Source organism: Lipotes vexillifer, unplaced genomic scaffold (assembly GCF_000442215.2).
Source record: "Lipotes vexillifer unplaced genomic scaffold, Lipotes_vexillifer_v1.1 scaffold96, whole genome shotgun sequence".
NCBI classification, from domain to species: domain Eukaryota; kingdom Metazoa; phylum Chordata; class Mammalia; order Artiodactyla; family Lipotidae; genus Lipotes; species Lipotes vexillifer.
In genome coordinates this window covers 1,731,609-1,750,072 of record NW_006798666.1, presented here as the reverse complement: position 1 = coordinate 1,750,072, position 18,464 = coordinate 1,731,609, and the positions used below count along the sequence as shown (strand labels likewise).

The following is an 18,464-nucleotide window of genomic DNA, read 5'->3' as shown; positions in this document are numbered from 1 at the left end:
AAAAAAAAAAAAAAAAAAAAAGGAATATTCCGCATTGACTTTGGAGTAGAATCACTAAATTCTCTTGAGTTTTTTGGATACTGATTTTTAGAGCTGAATCACTGAATTGATCTGATTGAGTATTTGTGCCTTGTTACTATCATTATATAATCCCAAAGTAATTTCATTTTAAGAACCATTATTTTTAGAGATGTATCTATAGTAAGAGGGGAAAAAGCACCTATTATTCTTTCAACCTAGCCTACCGTTAATATGTTAGTTTTCCTTCTAATCAATTATTCCTTATTTCTAGGCTTTACTTCCTTCCCTTTTCAAATTGTATGCGGGATACTTTACTTCCAGTAAAATACATAAATATTAACTATTCTACTTGAAAAATTATACATATATACACACACACACATATCCATGTAAATATACATGTATGTGTATATGTACACTCATACACACACCTGTGTAAAGTTTTTTACATAGCTATAAATAGCATATATTAAAGTACCTTTTTTTGAGCAATATTAGTTTCAAGGGATGAGAAAAACGTTACCATTTTTAAAAAGATATAAAGACTCACCATGGATAGATACATTTGGGAAACCCTCTAAGTATAGGCTAGTCATTTTCTTCAGTTTTAGGGATTCTCAGAGCTTTTAGTATGCAAATTTGTGCACATTGGGTATAGGGGCAATATTAAGCTGCATTTTTGAAATTTATTTTAATCATGGAATCATTTTTCACATCGCATATGTTCAATGTTCTGTTTGCATTATTTTCATTTATAACTCATGACATCACAAATATGGTCCTTAAAATTTCATCAAGTACTTGGATGCAACTCAGTCTAGTTAACCAGTGAAATAAACGAGGTTAAGGGAGTCTAAATCCATGAGGCGTGGGCTGTCTGTGTTAACTGTTGTACCTTAGTCTAGTGTACTGCCTGTTACATAGCAGGCACTTGATACTTACTATAAGAATGACCAGATGTCTGTTGTGTGATCATTCTTCCCACCCATCTTTGTGAATTTTATACAGTTCTTTTACATTTAGCTTCCTTTGATTTTTAGTGAGACTAAGTATTTTCTCATGTTTCTTTACTAACTATAGGTCCATATTTGTGAATTGTGCATTCATTTCCTCTATTAATTTGTGATGATCTTCACGTTTTTTGTCTCAATTTTTATGAGCTTCTATGTAATTAAGTTTGTAGCAAAACACACTTTTTCATAAGTGTGTTACGTCTTAGTGTTCACTTTTTTTTTCAAGTAAAAAATGTGAAGTATGTATGGACTCAGATCTGTTGATATTTTTCTTTATGATTTTTTGTATTTGCATAAATGCATGAACCTGAGGCCCTACCCAGGCTGTGCATGCTTAATTCAACCCTCCTCTAGTGTGGGTATAATACTTTTAAACAAAACTATTCTTTAAGCCATTTGGAATTTGTTTTTGCACACAGCATAAAGAGATAACCTGTTTCCCCCCACCATGTTGCAGGTCATTTGTTCCCACCTTCACTAAACCATTTTTATTTTACAACATGATGTGATACCTCCTTTAATATGTATTAAATGTATTTATAACTTGACCTATTTGGGGGATAATCTATATTTTTTCAAAATATCATAGGATTACATAATGTTTTTTTATTTGGTTGGTCTAGCCTCACTTAATTAACACTCATTATTTTTTGTTTTCTGTAATTTTTTTCTCATCTATTTATTAGCATTTCAGTCAGGTTCCATAAATGAACAAAAACTAGTTGAAATTTTAATGACATTGCATGAAGTAATAAATTTTCGCATCTTTACAGATGACTTTTTTCCTTTCCAGAAACATGGGATGCTTCTCTACTTTCAAGTTGTTTCTTTGTTTTTATATTTTCCTTCCTATGTCATAAACATTGCTATTGTAAAATTGAATGCTCTCTTTTTATTAGATGTTCTGTCCATTATCTTTTCACCTAAGTTTTAAAAATAAATTGGCTTCCATTATATGGCACTATAACTTTACAAATAAACATTACATAATGCAAATGCAAGGGTTTCAGTATCTCAATTTCACCATATAAGAAAGAAACGTAATTATTTTTCAAACAATTAAAGTTGGTTTCACTTCTCCTCTTGGCAATTGCAAAAGGACAAAAAACACACATTAGATAAAGCTGGCAAAATTTAATTTCTATCTAGAAATATCAAATGCTGGTTTGCTTTCTTAATCTATCAAGAAACTATCAAAAATTCATCCCAAAGAAAGGTAAAGTTAGCTAGTGGATCAGAATAAATTTTTCAAATAAAAATATAGAATAGTTAGTATCACATGTTACTACCTGAGCTCCAGTTGCTATTTCATCAGCAGCTTCATTCATTACTCCCAGGGTTTGAAAAGCAAATACACACAGCTCTCGTTCACACACAGTAGGCTACAAAACAAAAGGGAATCAATTCAACATTTTTTCCCTATCCTCCAATTCCTAAATTAAATGTATGACATTCTTTATAATAAATAGAAAATGCAAAGTTTTAGAATATTAAAAAGAAAGAAATATTATTTACAATAGCCTAGATGTGGAAGCTACCTAAGTGCCCACTGACAGATGAATGGATAAAGATATGGTATATGTATAAATACAATGGAGTATTACTCAGCCATAAAAAAGAACGAAATATTGCCATTTGCGAGAACATGGATGGACCTCGAGGGCATTATGCTAACTGAAATAAATCAAACAGAGAAAGACAAATGCTGTATGATTTCACTTACATGCATCTAAAAAAAGAAACAAATGAACAAACATAACAAAATATAAACAGAGTCATAGATACAGAGAACAGGCAACAGGTGGTTGCCAGAAGGGAGGTAGGTGGTAGGATGAGAGAAATAGGTGAGAGAGATTAGGAGGTACAAACTTCCAGTTACCAAATAAATGAGTCACAGGGATGAAATGTAGAGTGTGGGGAAGGTAGTCAGTAATAATGCAGTATCTTTGTATGGTGACAGATGGTAACTAGACTTACCATGGTGATCATTTTGTAATGTATAGAAATTTCAAATCACTATGTTGTGCACAAGAAACTAATGAAGTGTTGTATGTAGGTCAATTATACTTCAAAAACAAACAAATTCGTAGTAAAAGAAATCAGATTTGCCGTTACCAGAGGTGGAGGGGTGGGGGGAAGGGGAATTGGAGGAAGGTGGTCAAAAGGTACAAACTTCCAATTATAAGATAAATAACTACTAGGAATATAATGTACAACATAATTAATATAATTAACACTGGTGTATATGAAAGTTAAGAGAGTAAATCGTAAGAGTTCTCATCACAAGGAAAAAATACTTTTGATATTTTATTTTCCATTAGTATGAGATGATGCATATTCACTAACTTATTGTAGTAATCATTTCATGATGCATGTAAGACAAATTGTACTGTACACCTTAAACTTATACACTGCTGTATGTCACTTATATCTCAATAAAACTGGACGGGGGAAAAGAGAAGAAATATCACTTTAAAGAATTAAATTTCTAAATTTAGGTAACAATTAGTAAATAATCATTTATTGATACAGAGTCACAAATATGATTTAAAAATTCATTTTAGTTAGTTTTAGGTACTTGCACTTGGAATGATTTAGCAATAGATGAAAATATCCTTTAATTGGAAAATCCATCTCGCCTGCTTAATACACATTTGCACATGAGATGCACTAAAAAAAAAGCAGATACCTAAGCTGGTGATATACTAATTAAACCACAAAGCTGTGTAAAACATATATAAAAGGGAGAATTCCATTTCTCCTAGGTAATTTTCTCTGGAAGAAATAGCATGACTCAGCTACCCAGCTCTTGAAAGACTGGTTTTGTTGGAAAGACTTTTGACTTCAATAACCTCCTGGAGTCAACAGCACTGAAATACACACTCTGCAATTGCTTTGGAAGAGCTCTCATCTTTCAAATCTGATACAGTGTCATCTGTCTGATTTATCTTATCTCCCAAGTTACATTGCATTAGGTAGCTGATGAGGCCTAACACGATGCAGCCTGTGGTGCCCGGCACAGCAGACAGACGCATTTGTTAGTGCCATTGCTCCTATGTTCACTCATTTCAGAGGATAGTTTCATCTACTGCTTAACTAGTGGGGAAGGACGGCCTCATTCTGAGCATCCTTTATGTTCAGAATAGGCCCACATGGTAGCTTTGCAGACAAAAAGCATGACAAGTCACACAAAGATTTCTGATTGACATTCCCCAAAGAGAATTTTCAAAACAAATAAATTGATATATTTCCTTTATCAGCCTTAAAAGGACAGTTTGGTTCTATTTCAGAAACATCAGGAAAAACTACCTATGGTAGGAAACTAATTGGAAAAAGTTCTTCATCCAGCCTCAAGCGATATATACTGCTGCATATATTTGGATATACTTAGAGCAGACTGTTCAATTTCTACTACTTTTTCTTTTACTTTACCATTTAACCTATTCTTAATCTATTTTTTCATGTGTATGTGCATGTATGTTTCCTCCTCAACTTCCCCGCTGACATTGGTTTGTTTCTTTTGTTTACTTTAGGGGAGCATGGTATGGTCTGAAATAATAACATCAACCATTTTATTGCATATTTACTATAGTGTCAAACACTGTATTGGTGTCTGAGGATAGTGAAACTATACACAAACAAGAACCCGGGGAACACAAACCTTGGAAATCATAAAGGGCCATAGGAACTAATACGTGTACTCTACCAGACACCCAAAGTTCACTGAGGAAGTAAACAGAGACACAGAAGGTACTTTGTTTTTGATAATACTACTGCCAAATAACCATACAGTTTTTTATGACTAAAATCCATCAATCCCAAAGCTGAATATCAGGATAAGGCTCATTTAGTGTATATGAGTAATGATTGGTTTTTATTTTTTTATTTGAACCCTGGATAATTAATTATACTTACTTTGTGATCATCCTAAAACATATGTATGTATGTATGTGTGTTCACACACATCTTCAGGGAATATAAGTAGAAACTACCATTTTGGTACCAAATTGTTGCCTTACGCAATATAAATGAAAATGAAATAAAATATTCTGCTAAACTAGATTGGAAGATAATTTTTTTGGAAGATAATTATTTGAAATTTGAATATTCTATCACGACACTTTGTAGCCAATCCTAGGTATTCATGTGCCACCCTGACTTTGTCTCAAATGATTTTTTACCAATTTCACCCAGACCTCCTGGTCTTCATCTTGGGTAACAAATGAGCAACAACAGTTCAATGTTTTCTCCTGAATTACTATTTCATCCCCCTCCCACATCTGTTTATACTCAAACCTCTAAATCTCCAAATTACATGGACTTACCAGCTGACCCATTATTTTAAATAATAAACCTACGTTCCTAATGTAAAGCTATGGATTAATTACATTATAGACACTCCTTTTCTTTCCCACATTTTTTTTCACTGAAAAGTGGCCTTTCTTCCCATACTCAAATTTGTAAGGCTGATTTCTAGGAATATCCTGTTACTGCAACTATTTGAAGAAGGAAATCAGGTACGATAGAAAACTTGCTTTTGGGGGGGAGAAAAGAAAGTTTGCTATCATACTGAAAAATCTGAAGTAGAACTACACATTACATTCTTATAAAAATAATTTTATCTTCCTTTTTTTTATTTGGTAAGGAAAGTGCTTTATTATGAATTTCTTTGATTATTCGTGGAATAACCTTTTTAGACATGTTCATTAGCATTTGGAATTTCTTCTGATAACGGTTCTTTTCTTTTAACATCTTTATTGGAGTATAACTGCTTTACAATGGTGGGTTAGTTTCTGCTTTATAACAAAGTGAATCAGCTATACATATACATATATGCCCATATCTCCTCCCTCTTGCATCTCCCTCTGACCCTCCCTATCCCACCCCTCTAGGTGGTCACAAAGCATGGAGCTGATCTCCCTGTGCTATGCAGCTGCTTCCCACTAGCTATCTATTTTACATTTGGTAGTGTAAATATGTCCATGCCACTCTCTCACTTCGTCCCAGCTTACCCTTCCCCCTCCCCATGTCCTCAAGTCCATTCGCTACATCTGTGTCTTTATTCCTGCCCTGCCCCTAGGTTCTTTAGAACCTTTTTTTTTTTAGATTCCATATATATGTGTTAGCATACAGTATTTGTTTTTCTCTTTCTGACTTACTTCACTCTGTATGACAGACTCTAGGTCCATCCACCTCACTACAAATAACTCAATTTCGTTTCTTTTAATGGCTGAGTAATATTCCATTGTATATATGTGCCACATCTTCTTCATCCATTCGTCTGTCAATGGACACTTAGGTTGCTTCCATGTCCTGGCTATTGTAAATAGAGCTGCAATGAACATTGTGGTGCATGACTCTTTTTGAATTATGGTTTTCTCAGGGTATGTGCCCAGTAGTGGGAGTGCTGGGTCATATGGTCGTTCTATTTTTAGTTTTTTGAGGAACCTCCATACTGTTCTCCATAGTGGCTGTATCCATTTACATTCCCACCAATAGTGCAAGAAGGTTCCCTTTTCTCCACACCCTCTCCAGCATATATTGTTTGTAGATTTTTTTGAGGAGGGCCATTCTGACTGGTATGAGGTGATACCTCACTGTAGTTTTGATTTGCATTTCTCTAATGATTAGTGATGTTGAGCATCCTTTCATGTGTTTGTTGCCCATCTGTATACCTTCTTTGGAGAAATGTCTATTTAGGTCTTCTGCCCATTTCTGGATTGGGTTGTTTGTTTTTTGATATTAAGCTGCATGAGCTGCTTGTAAATTTTGGAGATTAATTCTTTGTCAGTTGCTTCATTTGCAAATATTTTCTCCCATTCTGAGGGCTGTCTTTTCATTTTGTTTATGTTTTCCTTTTCATTAGGTCTCATTTGTTTACTTTTGTTTTTCTTTCCATTTCTCTAGAAGGTGTGTCAAAAAGGATCTTGCTGTGATTTATGTCATAGAGTGTTCTGCCTATATTTCTTCCTTTCTTTTTAAAATAGCAACTGTAGAGGTAGTAATATTGTGAATAATTTATGTACTATACAACACCATACTAAGTAAATGCCAGTGAATTTTTAAAGTAACAATGTTATATCTATCAATCATTTTTTACTATAACATTCTATAGAGTATTCAAGATATAAATGAGTTTAATTTTGATATAACAATTTGCCAACTAGTTTTTGTAGATCACTGACCCTCTCCCATGTTTATCCACATTTTATTTGAGAGGAGTTCAAAATGTCAACACAAGATGGCATACTAAAAGAAAGTTCTCAAATTGTAAGTAATCAAGATTAGATGTCTCACAGAAAGCACATCCTATTCAAGGAAAGAAACTGATTCATTTTTCCTTAATAAAATATGCAGTTATACAGTATTTAGCATTCTCCCACCTTGAGCCAACTGCCAGCCAATACCGTGCTCCCAACAAATTCTGCTATAACTATATCATTTGCACAGAAAACTCCAGCATCAATTCAAAATAAAATGTAGTTATTCAATAGCTATCTCTAGATAAGTGAAATTGTGTGTTTTATTAAACATACTTTAATACAAAGTATGTATGCCTAAATATCACCCAAAATGTACATTATTTGCTAATTCGAGTTTACAATAAATCTATTAGCTTCAATTTATAAAATATTATCTATTCTTAAGGTTATACTATTATATTGCCTTCAAAAAATTAGTCCTTATAACGTAAACTGCAAAACCATGGCAATTCCCTCCTGCCATTACACATAACATACATAATATATCTGCAATATAATATTCATTATGCACCATTTAAAAACATGGGGAACTTTATATGTCCCTAAGTTAAGATTCATTTTGGAAATTTTTAAGCTAAGATGCATATATTTTTAATTTTATTTGAATCAAAGCAATTTAAATGTGAGCAGTAAAAACATGTTTCAAAAAAATGGCTTTAAGCCCTAAAGAATATTTTAGAACCTAACTGCACTTTAGAAACTTTGTGTTTTCAATGAATTTAAATTACTTCCTACTGAAAATAGAAATGACACAACTCAAGAGAATCTAGCTATGTATTTATATATAGCACAGTGTAGGTGAGTGGTTTTCAAACCTTTTTTGGCCATGGTCTTTTTTTTCAAACAAAATATTTCATGTAAGCCCAATATATAAAACAGATAAAAGTGGCTACTGTTCCAGTTGGAGCATATGTGCACAGTTCAGTTCTCCTAGCTATAAAACAGGGATAAAATCAGATCTAGTTCACCAGGTTGATAAAAGGACTAAATGAGAAAGAGAACCAAGTGAGATATGGTTTATAAAATCTCCTTGAGGTATACAGAGCTGTTTAAATATTGACAGTATTAGGTAACCTGGATAAGCTGTCTCTTCTACTTGTTTTAACCCAATGTATATACAAAAATTAGTGTTTAATAAGAATTTTCATTGAAGCATATCATGAAGTGGTATTTTTATTTTCATACCCGCAGTTTATCAAAATTCTTAATTTGTTGCTACACTATTTCTTGCTAAAAAAGAAATGAACAATGTAAATACAACTTCATAATTTAAAAACAAGTGTTGAAAACATATGAGAATAATTAAGAATATCTACTGGAAACACAAAACCTACATGTCTTTAATTCTCTGTGTTTCCAGTTTTATAGTCAGTACTTTGGGTGCTTTTCATGGTTTGGAAGACAGACACATTTGGGGGAGGGAAAGATTTACTGTCCATTAAGAAAGACAGGAATCCCACAGAGATCAAGACAGATCCACAATAAAATAGGATCAGGCCTGGTTAGTCCCCAATATACATGGTGATCCCTATTGCCCGATAAAACTAAAGTTGTTTGAACATTAAAACCAATTTCTGCTCAATCTGGGTGTAAAAATAATTATATTTTTGAACTGAAAGTTTTTTGGCATAATTATTTAGTTCAGCCTTTATTTCAGAACTTGAAATGTTAACTTCTACAAAATGCGTTGAGGGGGAGCAGGGAGAAAATAGGCTATGCTTTTTCATCCATTCTTTAACATCAGACCTAAATACAAGAAGACCTACCTGTTTTCCTCAAGGTAAAATGGGACATACTCAGGTTGACCCACACACTCAGTTTCCAAAAAAATGGTCATGGGAGTGCCTTATACTATGACCAAATTATAGCTGAGTATTGTTCATTTTCACTCTGAAAATAAGAACCTTAGTTACAAACATTTGTCTATGGTCCACAGCCAAGACTGGACCACAAAATTATTAGACTCGCAGGTTTCTCTGACCTTGCTTTAGTAGGAAAGAGCATTATTCTCAAGAGGTGACAGTAGAATCTCAGGCCTGATAATCCAGAGCAAGTAATGTGGGACATTTTCACACAGCAGGAGAAGAAAAGGAAATCATAATTCCCACATCACATATTGATGTGAGTAACAGGAAAGTCTGTTAACCAGGGACACAGAGAATGAGCCTCCATACACTGACAAAGTTCCAACTTTGTAGGGATACTAAGCCACACAACCACATGAGTGGTTTTTTCCAACAGGATTCAGCAGCTCACGAAAGGGTTCAAAGAAGAAGACAAACACCTGCATTGATCCAAGAATTGGGTGTTTAATGTGACACTAACAGAAAGACAAGGGCACTAGGAATTTATAGGTTGATAAACAGCAGTGGTGATTTTGGCAGTAAATCCTCGTTTTCTTGTTTTGCGAAAACATTTGAAGACCAAAATCAACATTTTAAAGCATCTCTAAGGCAGTCTAGCGCATTAACACTCTAGCTGATTCCAAAACGTAGAGAACCAGTGGTTTGGTTTTCTGATCACAATGCAGACTGTACTGCCGAACTGAAATTCTGGGACTCTGAACAACCCTCCTGATAATGTGAGTTTCACGCAGATCCACAGTACTACATGTCAGGACTCACACCTGAGCGTGATATTTATAACCTTTATAAACAAAAGAGAAAATCAGAGCATTGTGGTATTTCTAAATAAGTAGTTCATGTTACGAAAGTGTGACATGCTTACCTAGACCTCTGAGTAAAGTGGCAGAATAGGAAAGGAGTAAAATTTTAGGACTTTTGGGAAATAGGGGTAAAAGGGGACTTAGGTCATTTAAAAAGCAATCAGGCTTGAAGAAAAGAGACAAAATATAAGAAGCAATTTGAATTTTGACAGAGAAAGATCTAACAAATGTAATAAACATGAGGCAGAGAAATCCATGGAAATCGAGTTTTATCTAACCTATTTAATCACCCCATGGGGCTATGACTTATCCTCTTTATAGCTCGAGGATTTACTGCAGTTTTTAATGTGTTATATGGGCTGAATATTATATTTGTAATAATTGTTATACCTTATTGAAATTATACACTATGTACATTATTGAAATTATAGTAAAACATATTGCGATGTGAATATAAGAGAGAGAGAGAAAAAATGAATATATCCCTGATTTAGGTGAAGGAGGTAGTTTTGTTTACGCTTCTTCCTTTGAATATGAGATGTTTCTCTATTTTCATTTCCTGATCTGATTTCATATGTCACTTATCTTACTATTTAAGAAACCAAAGTAAGTTTTCTGATTTCCTTAGATATCAGTCTGAATTGAAGCAACATAAAACCACCTGATAACTAGCTATATTTCTTTAGAAAATGTTTTCTCTCTTGTTTACAAAAGCATTTCCATTTCTAGAAAGAGACGACAAACTTCATTGGTGCAGAAAGATAAAGTAAAACAGAACTTGAAGCAAGGCAAAGAGAATACTAACATCAACTATGATATTTCTATCACCTATCATAGGAATGAACTGACAGCAATTAAACCGTAAAGAGCAAACTCCCAACAATATGTGTGGTAAATTTCCAGGACATAAAAGTAGTTAATTCAAGCACATGAGTCAAGAGTAGCATCATGATTAAGAACCATGGCCTTGGTGCCATTCTGCCAGGGTTTGAATCCTGTCCCTATTACTTACTAGCAGTGTGACATTAAAAAAATTACTGTTTTCCTCATCCATAGAGCAGGGACAGTATTAATACCTGCCTAATAGGGTTATTTTGAGGATTAAATAAGATAATACATATAAGGCACTTCAAAAACATGATTACATAAAAAGCACTCAAAAAGCTTATGCCATTAATAACATTACTATTATCTACGGCAAGGAAAATGTCATTGCCATGGATCAAGAAATAAATCAAGATCCACAGATGCACAATGACAAAGTAAAAATAGGCCTCCTTACTGGGATAAACTGACATGGTTAAAGGATCCTCTCTCCTCTCATCGTAACTATACATTTCCGTGTATTGACTAAAAATAACAATCTTGCACAAATATTTAATAAATTCTGATTTAGTTAAGTTGGGTTTCAGAATAACAATATATCTCTTTGAGAGGAATAACTGACTGTCAAAAAACAGCATATGGGTGGCAAGAAAAAACTCTTTTATATGTTTCCCATAAACAAATAAAATGAAACAAATATATCATAAAGCCTGACAGTGGTTATGGTCCTAAATGGATATTATATATGTTTTTTAAAGTATAAATCTTGAAATACAAAAAATTTCTAATAAAAGTACCTATTTCTAGGCTTTGCAATTCATCTATTCAAACATATATTCCTAAGGACAGGACAAATCTCTCTTAAAAAGTGCAACAGAATCTAGTATGGTGCGTTATACTCATAAAGCCTTCAATGAATGTTTGTGATGCAGTTTTGAAGTCAGACAAAATCAGGTTCAAAGTTCAGATTCCACTCATATAGCTGGGTGATGCTAAATAAATCGCCTAACCTCTTTGACTCTTAACCCCCTTATTTGCACCATGGACACAAAAATACCTAAACCACAGAGTTTTGTGAAAATCAAATAAGGAAGCAGTATGCAAAATGTCTACACAGGGTGCCTGGCACACAGTGCTCAAGTCATCTGCAAACAGATTGCTTTAGTTTTTCCTGTCCAATAATGGATACATTCTATTATTCTTCTCTTCTTAATTGCCTGGCTAGAACCTCCAGTACAATGTCGATTAGAAGTGGCAACAGCATCAAAAAGAATAAACTACTTAAAGTTAAATTTACCCAAGGATGTGCAAGACTTGAACACTGAAACTAAAAAACAGTGTAAAAAGAAATTTTAGAAGATCTAGATAAATGGAAGGATACCCTGCATTCGTGGATTGGAAGGATTAATATTAAGATGGCAATACTTCCCCAATTGACCTACAGACCCAAAGCAAACCCTATCAAAATTCCATCTGCCTTTTTGGCAGATAAGCTGACCCTAGAATTCATATGGAAATGCAAGGGATCCAAACAGTGAAAGCAATACTATAAAAAAAAAAGCTGGAGGACTCACACTTCTTCATTGCAAACTCACTACAAAGCTACAGTTAGTCAAGACAGTATAGTACAGGTATAAGGACTGACAAACGAATCAGTGGAGTAAAATTAAGAGTTGACCAGTAAATCAAAACACCTATGGTCAAATCATTTTCAACAAGAGAGACAAGATCATTTAATTGGAGAAGAGTCTTTTCAACAAATGGTGCTTAGACAACTAGATATCTACATGCAAGAGAATGAATGTGGACAACAACCTCCCACCATAAGCAAAAATTAACTCAAAAAGGATCAATGTCTTAAATGTAAGATATAAACTATAAACTCTTTGAAGGAAACATCGGTGCAAATCTTTGTGACCTTGGATTAGGCAATGGTTCAACTGAAATTTGGATTCCATTAAAATTAAAAACTTGTGTGTCACAGGAAACTATCAAGAAAAAGAAAATAGGAGAAAATATTTGCAAATCATATCTCTAACAATGACCTAGTATTCAGAATATATAAAGAACTCTTACAACTCACTAAAGACAAATAACCCAAATTAAAAAATGGGCAAAGGATTTAAACAGACATTTCTCCAAAGAAGATATACAAATAGCCAATAAGCACATGAAGAGATGCTCAAATCATTAGTCATTAGGGAAGGGCACATCAAAAACACAATGAGATACCACTTCATGAATGCTAGGATGGCTATAATTGGGGGAAAAAAGAGGCAAATAACAAGCGCTGGTGACGATGTGGACAAACTGAAACCATCATACACTGCTGGTAGGAATATAGTGGTACAGCCACTGTCAAAAATAGTTAGGTAGTTCCTGAAACAGTTAAGTAGCATTAACATATGTCCCAGCAATTCCATTAACTGAAGAATGGATGAACAAAAGTCACATAACCATATAATGTAGTCTTATTACACCATAAAAAGGAATAAAGTTCTGAGACATGCTACACAGATGAACCTCGGAAACATTTTACTAAGTGAAAGAAGCCAAAAACAAATGGTCACATAATGTATAACTTATATTTAATGTCCTTCTATATGAAATGTCTAAAACAGGCAAATTCATAGAGCCAGAAAATATATTAGTGGTTGCCAGGGGATGAGGTGAGGGGAAAATTGGGAGTGATTACTAACTTTCATAGGGTTTCTTTTTTGCGGTAATAGAAATGTTCTGGAATTAGTAGTAACAGCTGCACAACATTGTGAATGCAATAAAAACCACTGAATTGTACACATTCAAATAGTGAACTGTATATTTATACAAATTTTATCTCAATAAAAAAATTGCAAAAAAAACTTTTGAATTGGATAATTCTCCCCCAAAATACCACTTATACTTTGATTCTTATTTCCATACTCCCTTAATAATGCCTCAAATGTGTTAGTGAGTTGGCATTTTTTTGAAATCTTTACTCTAATTCTCCAGATTCTACTATATACCTCTTCTAACTGGAACAATGACTACCCTCTACTCTCTGTATTAACTATCTTTAAATTGTGCTGTTTTGAAAAAACAGTGTTTACAAGTTTACATATATATACATATCGATATGGATGGATACAGAGAGAGATGAATAGACACTGAAGTGATAAATAAGCACACGTGAGAAATAAGAAACATTTTGCTAATACGAAACAGCTTGATCTTTCACAGACTCCTTCAGAAATAGTGACTCATTTGTCAAAATTATGACTTTGTGTATTACGTAATTGGCTCAATAGAGAGTATTTACTGTAAATGCAGTTATTTACTTATTTATATCTTAACGCTCTTCATTTATATTCTAAACTGACATTCCACCAATGAGAACTTACCCTAAGCATGGGGCCATTTTGAAACACATGTGGCTCATCACAAACCACACAGTATTCATTCAACACAGGGATCCGCTGTTCAGCAAACTCAATTGTCTGAATAAGACAATAAAGAGAAAGAATTAAGTCAAGTTCATGAAGGATTTGAAAACCCACTAAAGGCTAAACTATTTCTACAACGGATGGAGGCTTGGCTCATACCTGCACTAGGAAGCCACGGTCTCGTACTGGAATACATTTGGCACCATTTGGCTATAAAAAGCAAAGTAGAAGAAAATAATTGTTTAATTAGGAAAATATATAAATTATAGCCTTTTACTTTTGCAACAGTGAATACAGATGTGATCTAAGATCACCTGTAATGTGAATTAAATCACTGATTATGACATCGAGATTTTAGAATTTATTATAATGGCCTTTCCTCCATTACTACTGCAATCTTTGTTTAAACTAAATGAGCAGCATTCTTAATTTCTGATCTTCTAATAAAAATGAGTGGCATCTTTAAATGATCACAAAAACTCGTTGCCTTTATTACTCATCACTGATTGCTCCCACTTCCTCATTTAGATTATTTCAATCTCATTTTACAATCAGACAGAATTATTTCTCCAAGGACGTACTAGACAGCTGCTGTTAAGGGGTACAATACTAAACTACTGTATTAGGCTTAACCATACAGGAGGACATTAAGACATTTTCTTTTACAGAATATCCGAAATTATCTTTCTTAGGTGAAACTAACCATGGGAAACCTTCTACTATGTAACTCTGACATAATTACTTTTCTATATGTCTTTAATACTTAGTTTTGAGAAGAAATGGGCTTTGGGGATATCCACCTAAAATTACCAACATACTCATATACATTTTCTTAACACATATAAAATTTCATGGTATAATTTACAATGTAATTTTAGAAATAAATCTATATAAGAGCACCACAACTTTCTGAAAATGTATCTTCTTATTTTTTTTGTTTCATCTATTGCTTGGTATATCGGTATTAATAGTTAAAGAGTTAAATATGTTCCTCCCTAACACACACAAACACAAATTTACTAAAAGCAAACAAAACTTTTGGTCAATTATTTTATGTAATTAATATACGTAAGATAGGTCTGTTTCTTTATCTGAAACTGGCTATAATGCTGATTACTCTAGAGGTAAACTTTGTATAAGACTGACTCCCAATAAATACCACCACCCAAAGTACTTAAGCTTTAATACAGTCACCTCCCAGGCCCATCTCCCCATGCAAAACAGCTTCAGGACAAAGTGACTTCAGTTTCATAAAGTAGACACTGAGAGCAGCTTTAAGTGAGGCTCAGGGATACAGCTGTAACTGTTACTTCTCTCCACAAGTTCATGGGCAAAGTTGTCCTCTTATATACAATAGGAAGGACACCACTCTTAATTATTAGAAATAAATAAATAAAATAAAACATCAACAATTTTTATTCTAAAAAAAAATTATCAGACAAACTCTGAGCTCCACTACTTTTGTGAGAAAACCAGAGATTAGATAAACCTACTTAATAAAACATTAAAAATGCTATGCTTGCTTAAAAGGACAGGCTTTGTGAATCCAATGAACTTCCTTCCATTTTTAGTAGCATTCATTCCCGTGACAGGACTCTGGACTAGACCTCAAATTGACAGCCACATTTATTTTTTCAGAATCAAAACGAACATTCCAGTACCAGTTGCAAATGTGTGGTATGCAAAATAACATCCAAAAGAAAAAAACTGTAAATTTTAAAAAACAAAAACAAAACTGTGCTTCTTTCCTTTACCAGATCTTGCAAAACAAAGTAACTAACAAAACCCTCTACTGCCCCTTAGCTGACATTTAAGAACTCAAGATGAAAATATGTACGCACAGCAGGCTGGGAAGATGAAGATGATGATGGTGTTAAGATACCAATGAGCCCTGAGGTAAGAGAGAGCCTCCGGCCCTCTGCGCTGGGTTCCTTGAAAAGCTCCGTTTTGGATGACTTGGGGGCACTGGAGTAAGACTTGCTGAGCAACTTGTGATTCTTGAGTCCGTATAATTCTTCCATTCTGAGGTTACTGGAATAAGACCTGCTTAGCAGTTTGTGAGGCTTCAGGCTGGCGTTGTGCTCACAGCGCGGGTCTCCAGAACAAGAGCGAGTCAAGAGTTTGTGAGACTTGAGAGCGAGGCAGTCCTCCTGCTTGACAGCTGCAGGGCAGGGACGGTTCAAGAGTTTGTGTGACTTAATGGTCGTCACCGCCTGCTCAGCCCGGGGGTCGCTGGACAGCGAGCGACCGAAGGTCCTGTGCGGCTTCGGGGCGCACACGTCCTCCGTCTTGACTGTGCTGGAACAAGTCCTCCGCAGCAGCTTATGCGTCTTGGAGATCCCGTCTTGCTCCGATTTCAGTTTGGATTTGCTTTTTCCACAACCAGGGGGAGGATAACTTGGCGACCTTCAAAATGCAACAATTAACAGGGGAAATCATGAGTGCAACAGACCATGGAGAACACTTGTCGGGCTCAATCAACTCAACTCTGTTACAAATACCATGTCTTTTTAATCCAGCTTATCCAGCCAAAATTGAAACCAAATATGTATGGAAAGACCACAGGGACTGAATTCTATGTTTCCTGGAAAGCAAAAAAGGTTTGTCCAGTTTGTTTGTTTGTTTGTTTGTTTGTTTGTTTTTCCCTCCTACCTATCCCAGAGCCATATAAAGGACTAATTCTGGTAGGGAAAACTCTATGTGATTAGAAACCAAACAATGTAATTTTAGTAAATTTAACCCATGTAAAGGAAACACAAACTCAAAACATAGAAATGAGTATCTGTGTTTTTTGATGGAATGGATGTTAACTTGGTCTGTTCTTTAAAGTCATAAAGAAAATAAACAGATTCCAAGACTGTAGCAAGAATGCTTTGAATTAAATAAGCATGGAATATCACAGGTGCAGCGTTTAGTAAGACGATGGAAAGACGTCTGTTACCCACCTGCGCAAGGTAGAAAATAGATGCAGGGGAGACTTCACTTTCTTCTCTGACAGCTTCTTATTGTGCAGGCAACTGGATTTTTCTTTGCTCTGTTTCCACTGCTGTGTAACAAATGTCTGCATGATTCTGTCAAACCAAAGGTAAGTTTGTTATCACAGTTCCAAGGTAATTTAATATCAGATTTCTGTATGGATTATGTAGAGAATGCATTTATCAAGGGAAAATAAATGCATGGTAATTAGGCGGAGTTTAATTTTGAACCATACAAGATGTCTTCTTGTGTAGGAAAGCATCCTATAGAAAATTTCTATGATTTTACTGTGTTATGATTAATAATTAATTAATTACTGTGACATAATTAAAAATACAAACGATTAAGAAGTTGATAAAAGAATAAGGATACAAAGAGATTTATAAGGACGGCCTTTAGTATCAACACCTTTAGCTGAGGTGGCAAAAGAAAAGTCTGAATTATTTTGTTGGTGCCAGCAACACAGGTTTTAAAAAATGTTTTGTTAGTAATTATGATTTATTAAGATACAAGTAAAGTTCTTTTCCTTCTCCTTGATTTGCTTATGTATTTTTCTTCATGCAAAGGAAAACAAAATGCAACTACAAAATCGTAAACAAAAATAAGCCACGCAAAATTGACTCTATGGAGAATTAGGAGGTCAGCAAGTTTTACGCTCAGCACAGCCACCATTCACTTTAAAATGTGCTGGTTTTTTAAAAGATGGTGATCCTCTAAGAATTTTTAGTTCCTATCCTAAGGCAGGAATTTGGTAACTTCTGATCTCAGTATTTTCTAAGTCAAGACCATGGCATCACTGTTTTGTGATAAAGAATTCTAGGACGTCAAAGGTGGATTTAAGAAAGACACAGCCTTGTTTTCTGAGAAGGGTCTCAGGCTGTGGCAGCTCCTCTGGATCCCATCCCTCCAGTGACAACGGAGAAGAGTCCCTGAAGGCTGACATTTAAGTAGAGGCAAAATTTTACAATTAAACATTGTGCGCAGTAAATTAAACATTTTAATTTTCTTTCCCAAGTCAATTCAGCAGGTCCTGCTTTCCTGCTCTTTTCAGCTGTTTCTAACACAGATTGCTTTCGGACCAGGAAGATGGTACCAATATCTACTGTTTACAATACAGCAGGGGGCGAAAGAGGAACTTCATATACAGATTTGTTTTTCTCCTTCCACACATTTCACAAGGAAGGTACGGAAATGAAATCTGTCCAAGCTAGCCTGGATAGTAAGCAGAGCTGTAACACCGATGTTATCCAACACGGAGAGACCTATGTTAACGTTATGT

General features: G+C 34.5%; 1 protein-coding gene across 3 annotated transcripts in view; it reads right to left on the bottom strand.

Annotated features, from left to right (window-relative positions):
• The window catches only part of PARP8 (poly(ADP-ribose) polymerase family member 8), a 181,580-nt gene that overhangs the window by 29,303 nt on the left and 133,813 nt on the right, over window positions 1–18,464 (bottom strand). For all 3 annotated transcript variants that reach the window (XM_007470737.1, XM_007470739.1, XM_007470738.1), the window contains 5 exons: window positions 17,155–17,280; window positions 16,051–16,615; window positions 14,369–14,419; window positions 14,168–14,263; window positions 2,324–2,416 (listed from right to left, as the gene is read on the bottom strand). In XM_007470737.1, coding sequence (XP_007470799.1) covers window positions 2,324–2,416; window positions 14,168–14,263; window positions 14,369–14,419; window positions 16,051–16,615; window positions 17,155–17,280 — 931 coding nt within the window. The remainder of the gene's footprint in view (window positions 1–2,323; window positions 2,417–14,167; window positions 14,264–14,368; window positions 14,420–16,050; window positions 16,616–17,154; window positions 17,281–18,464) is intronic.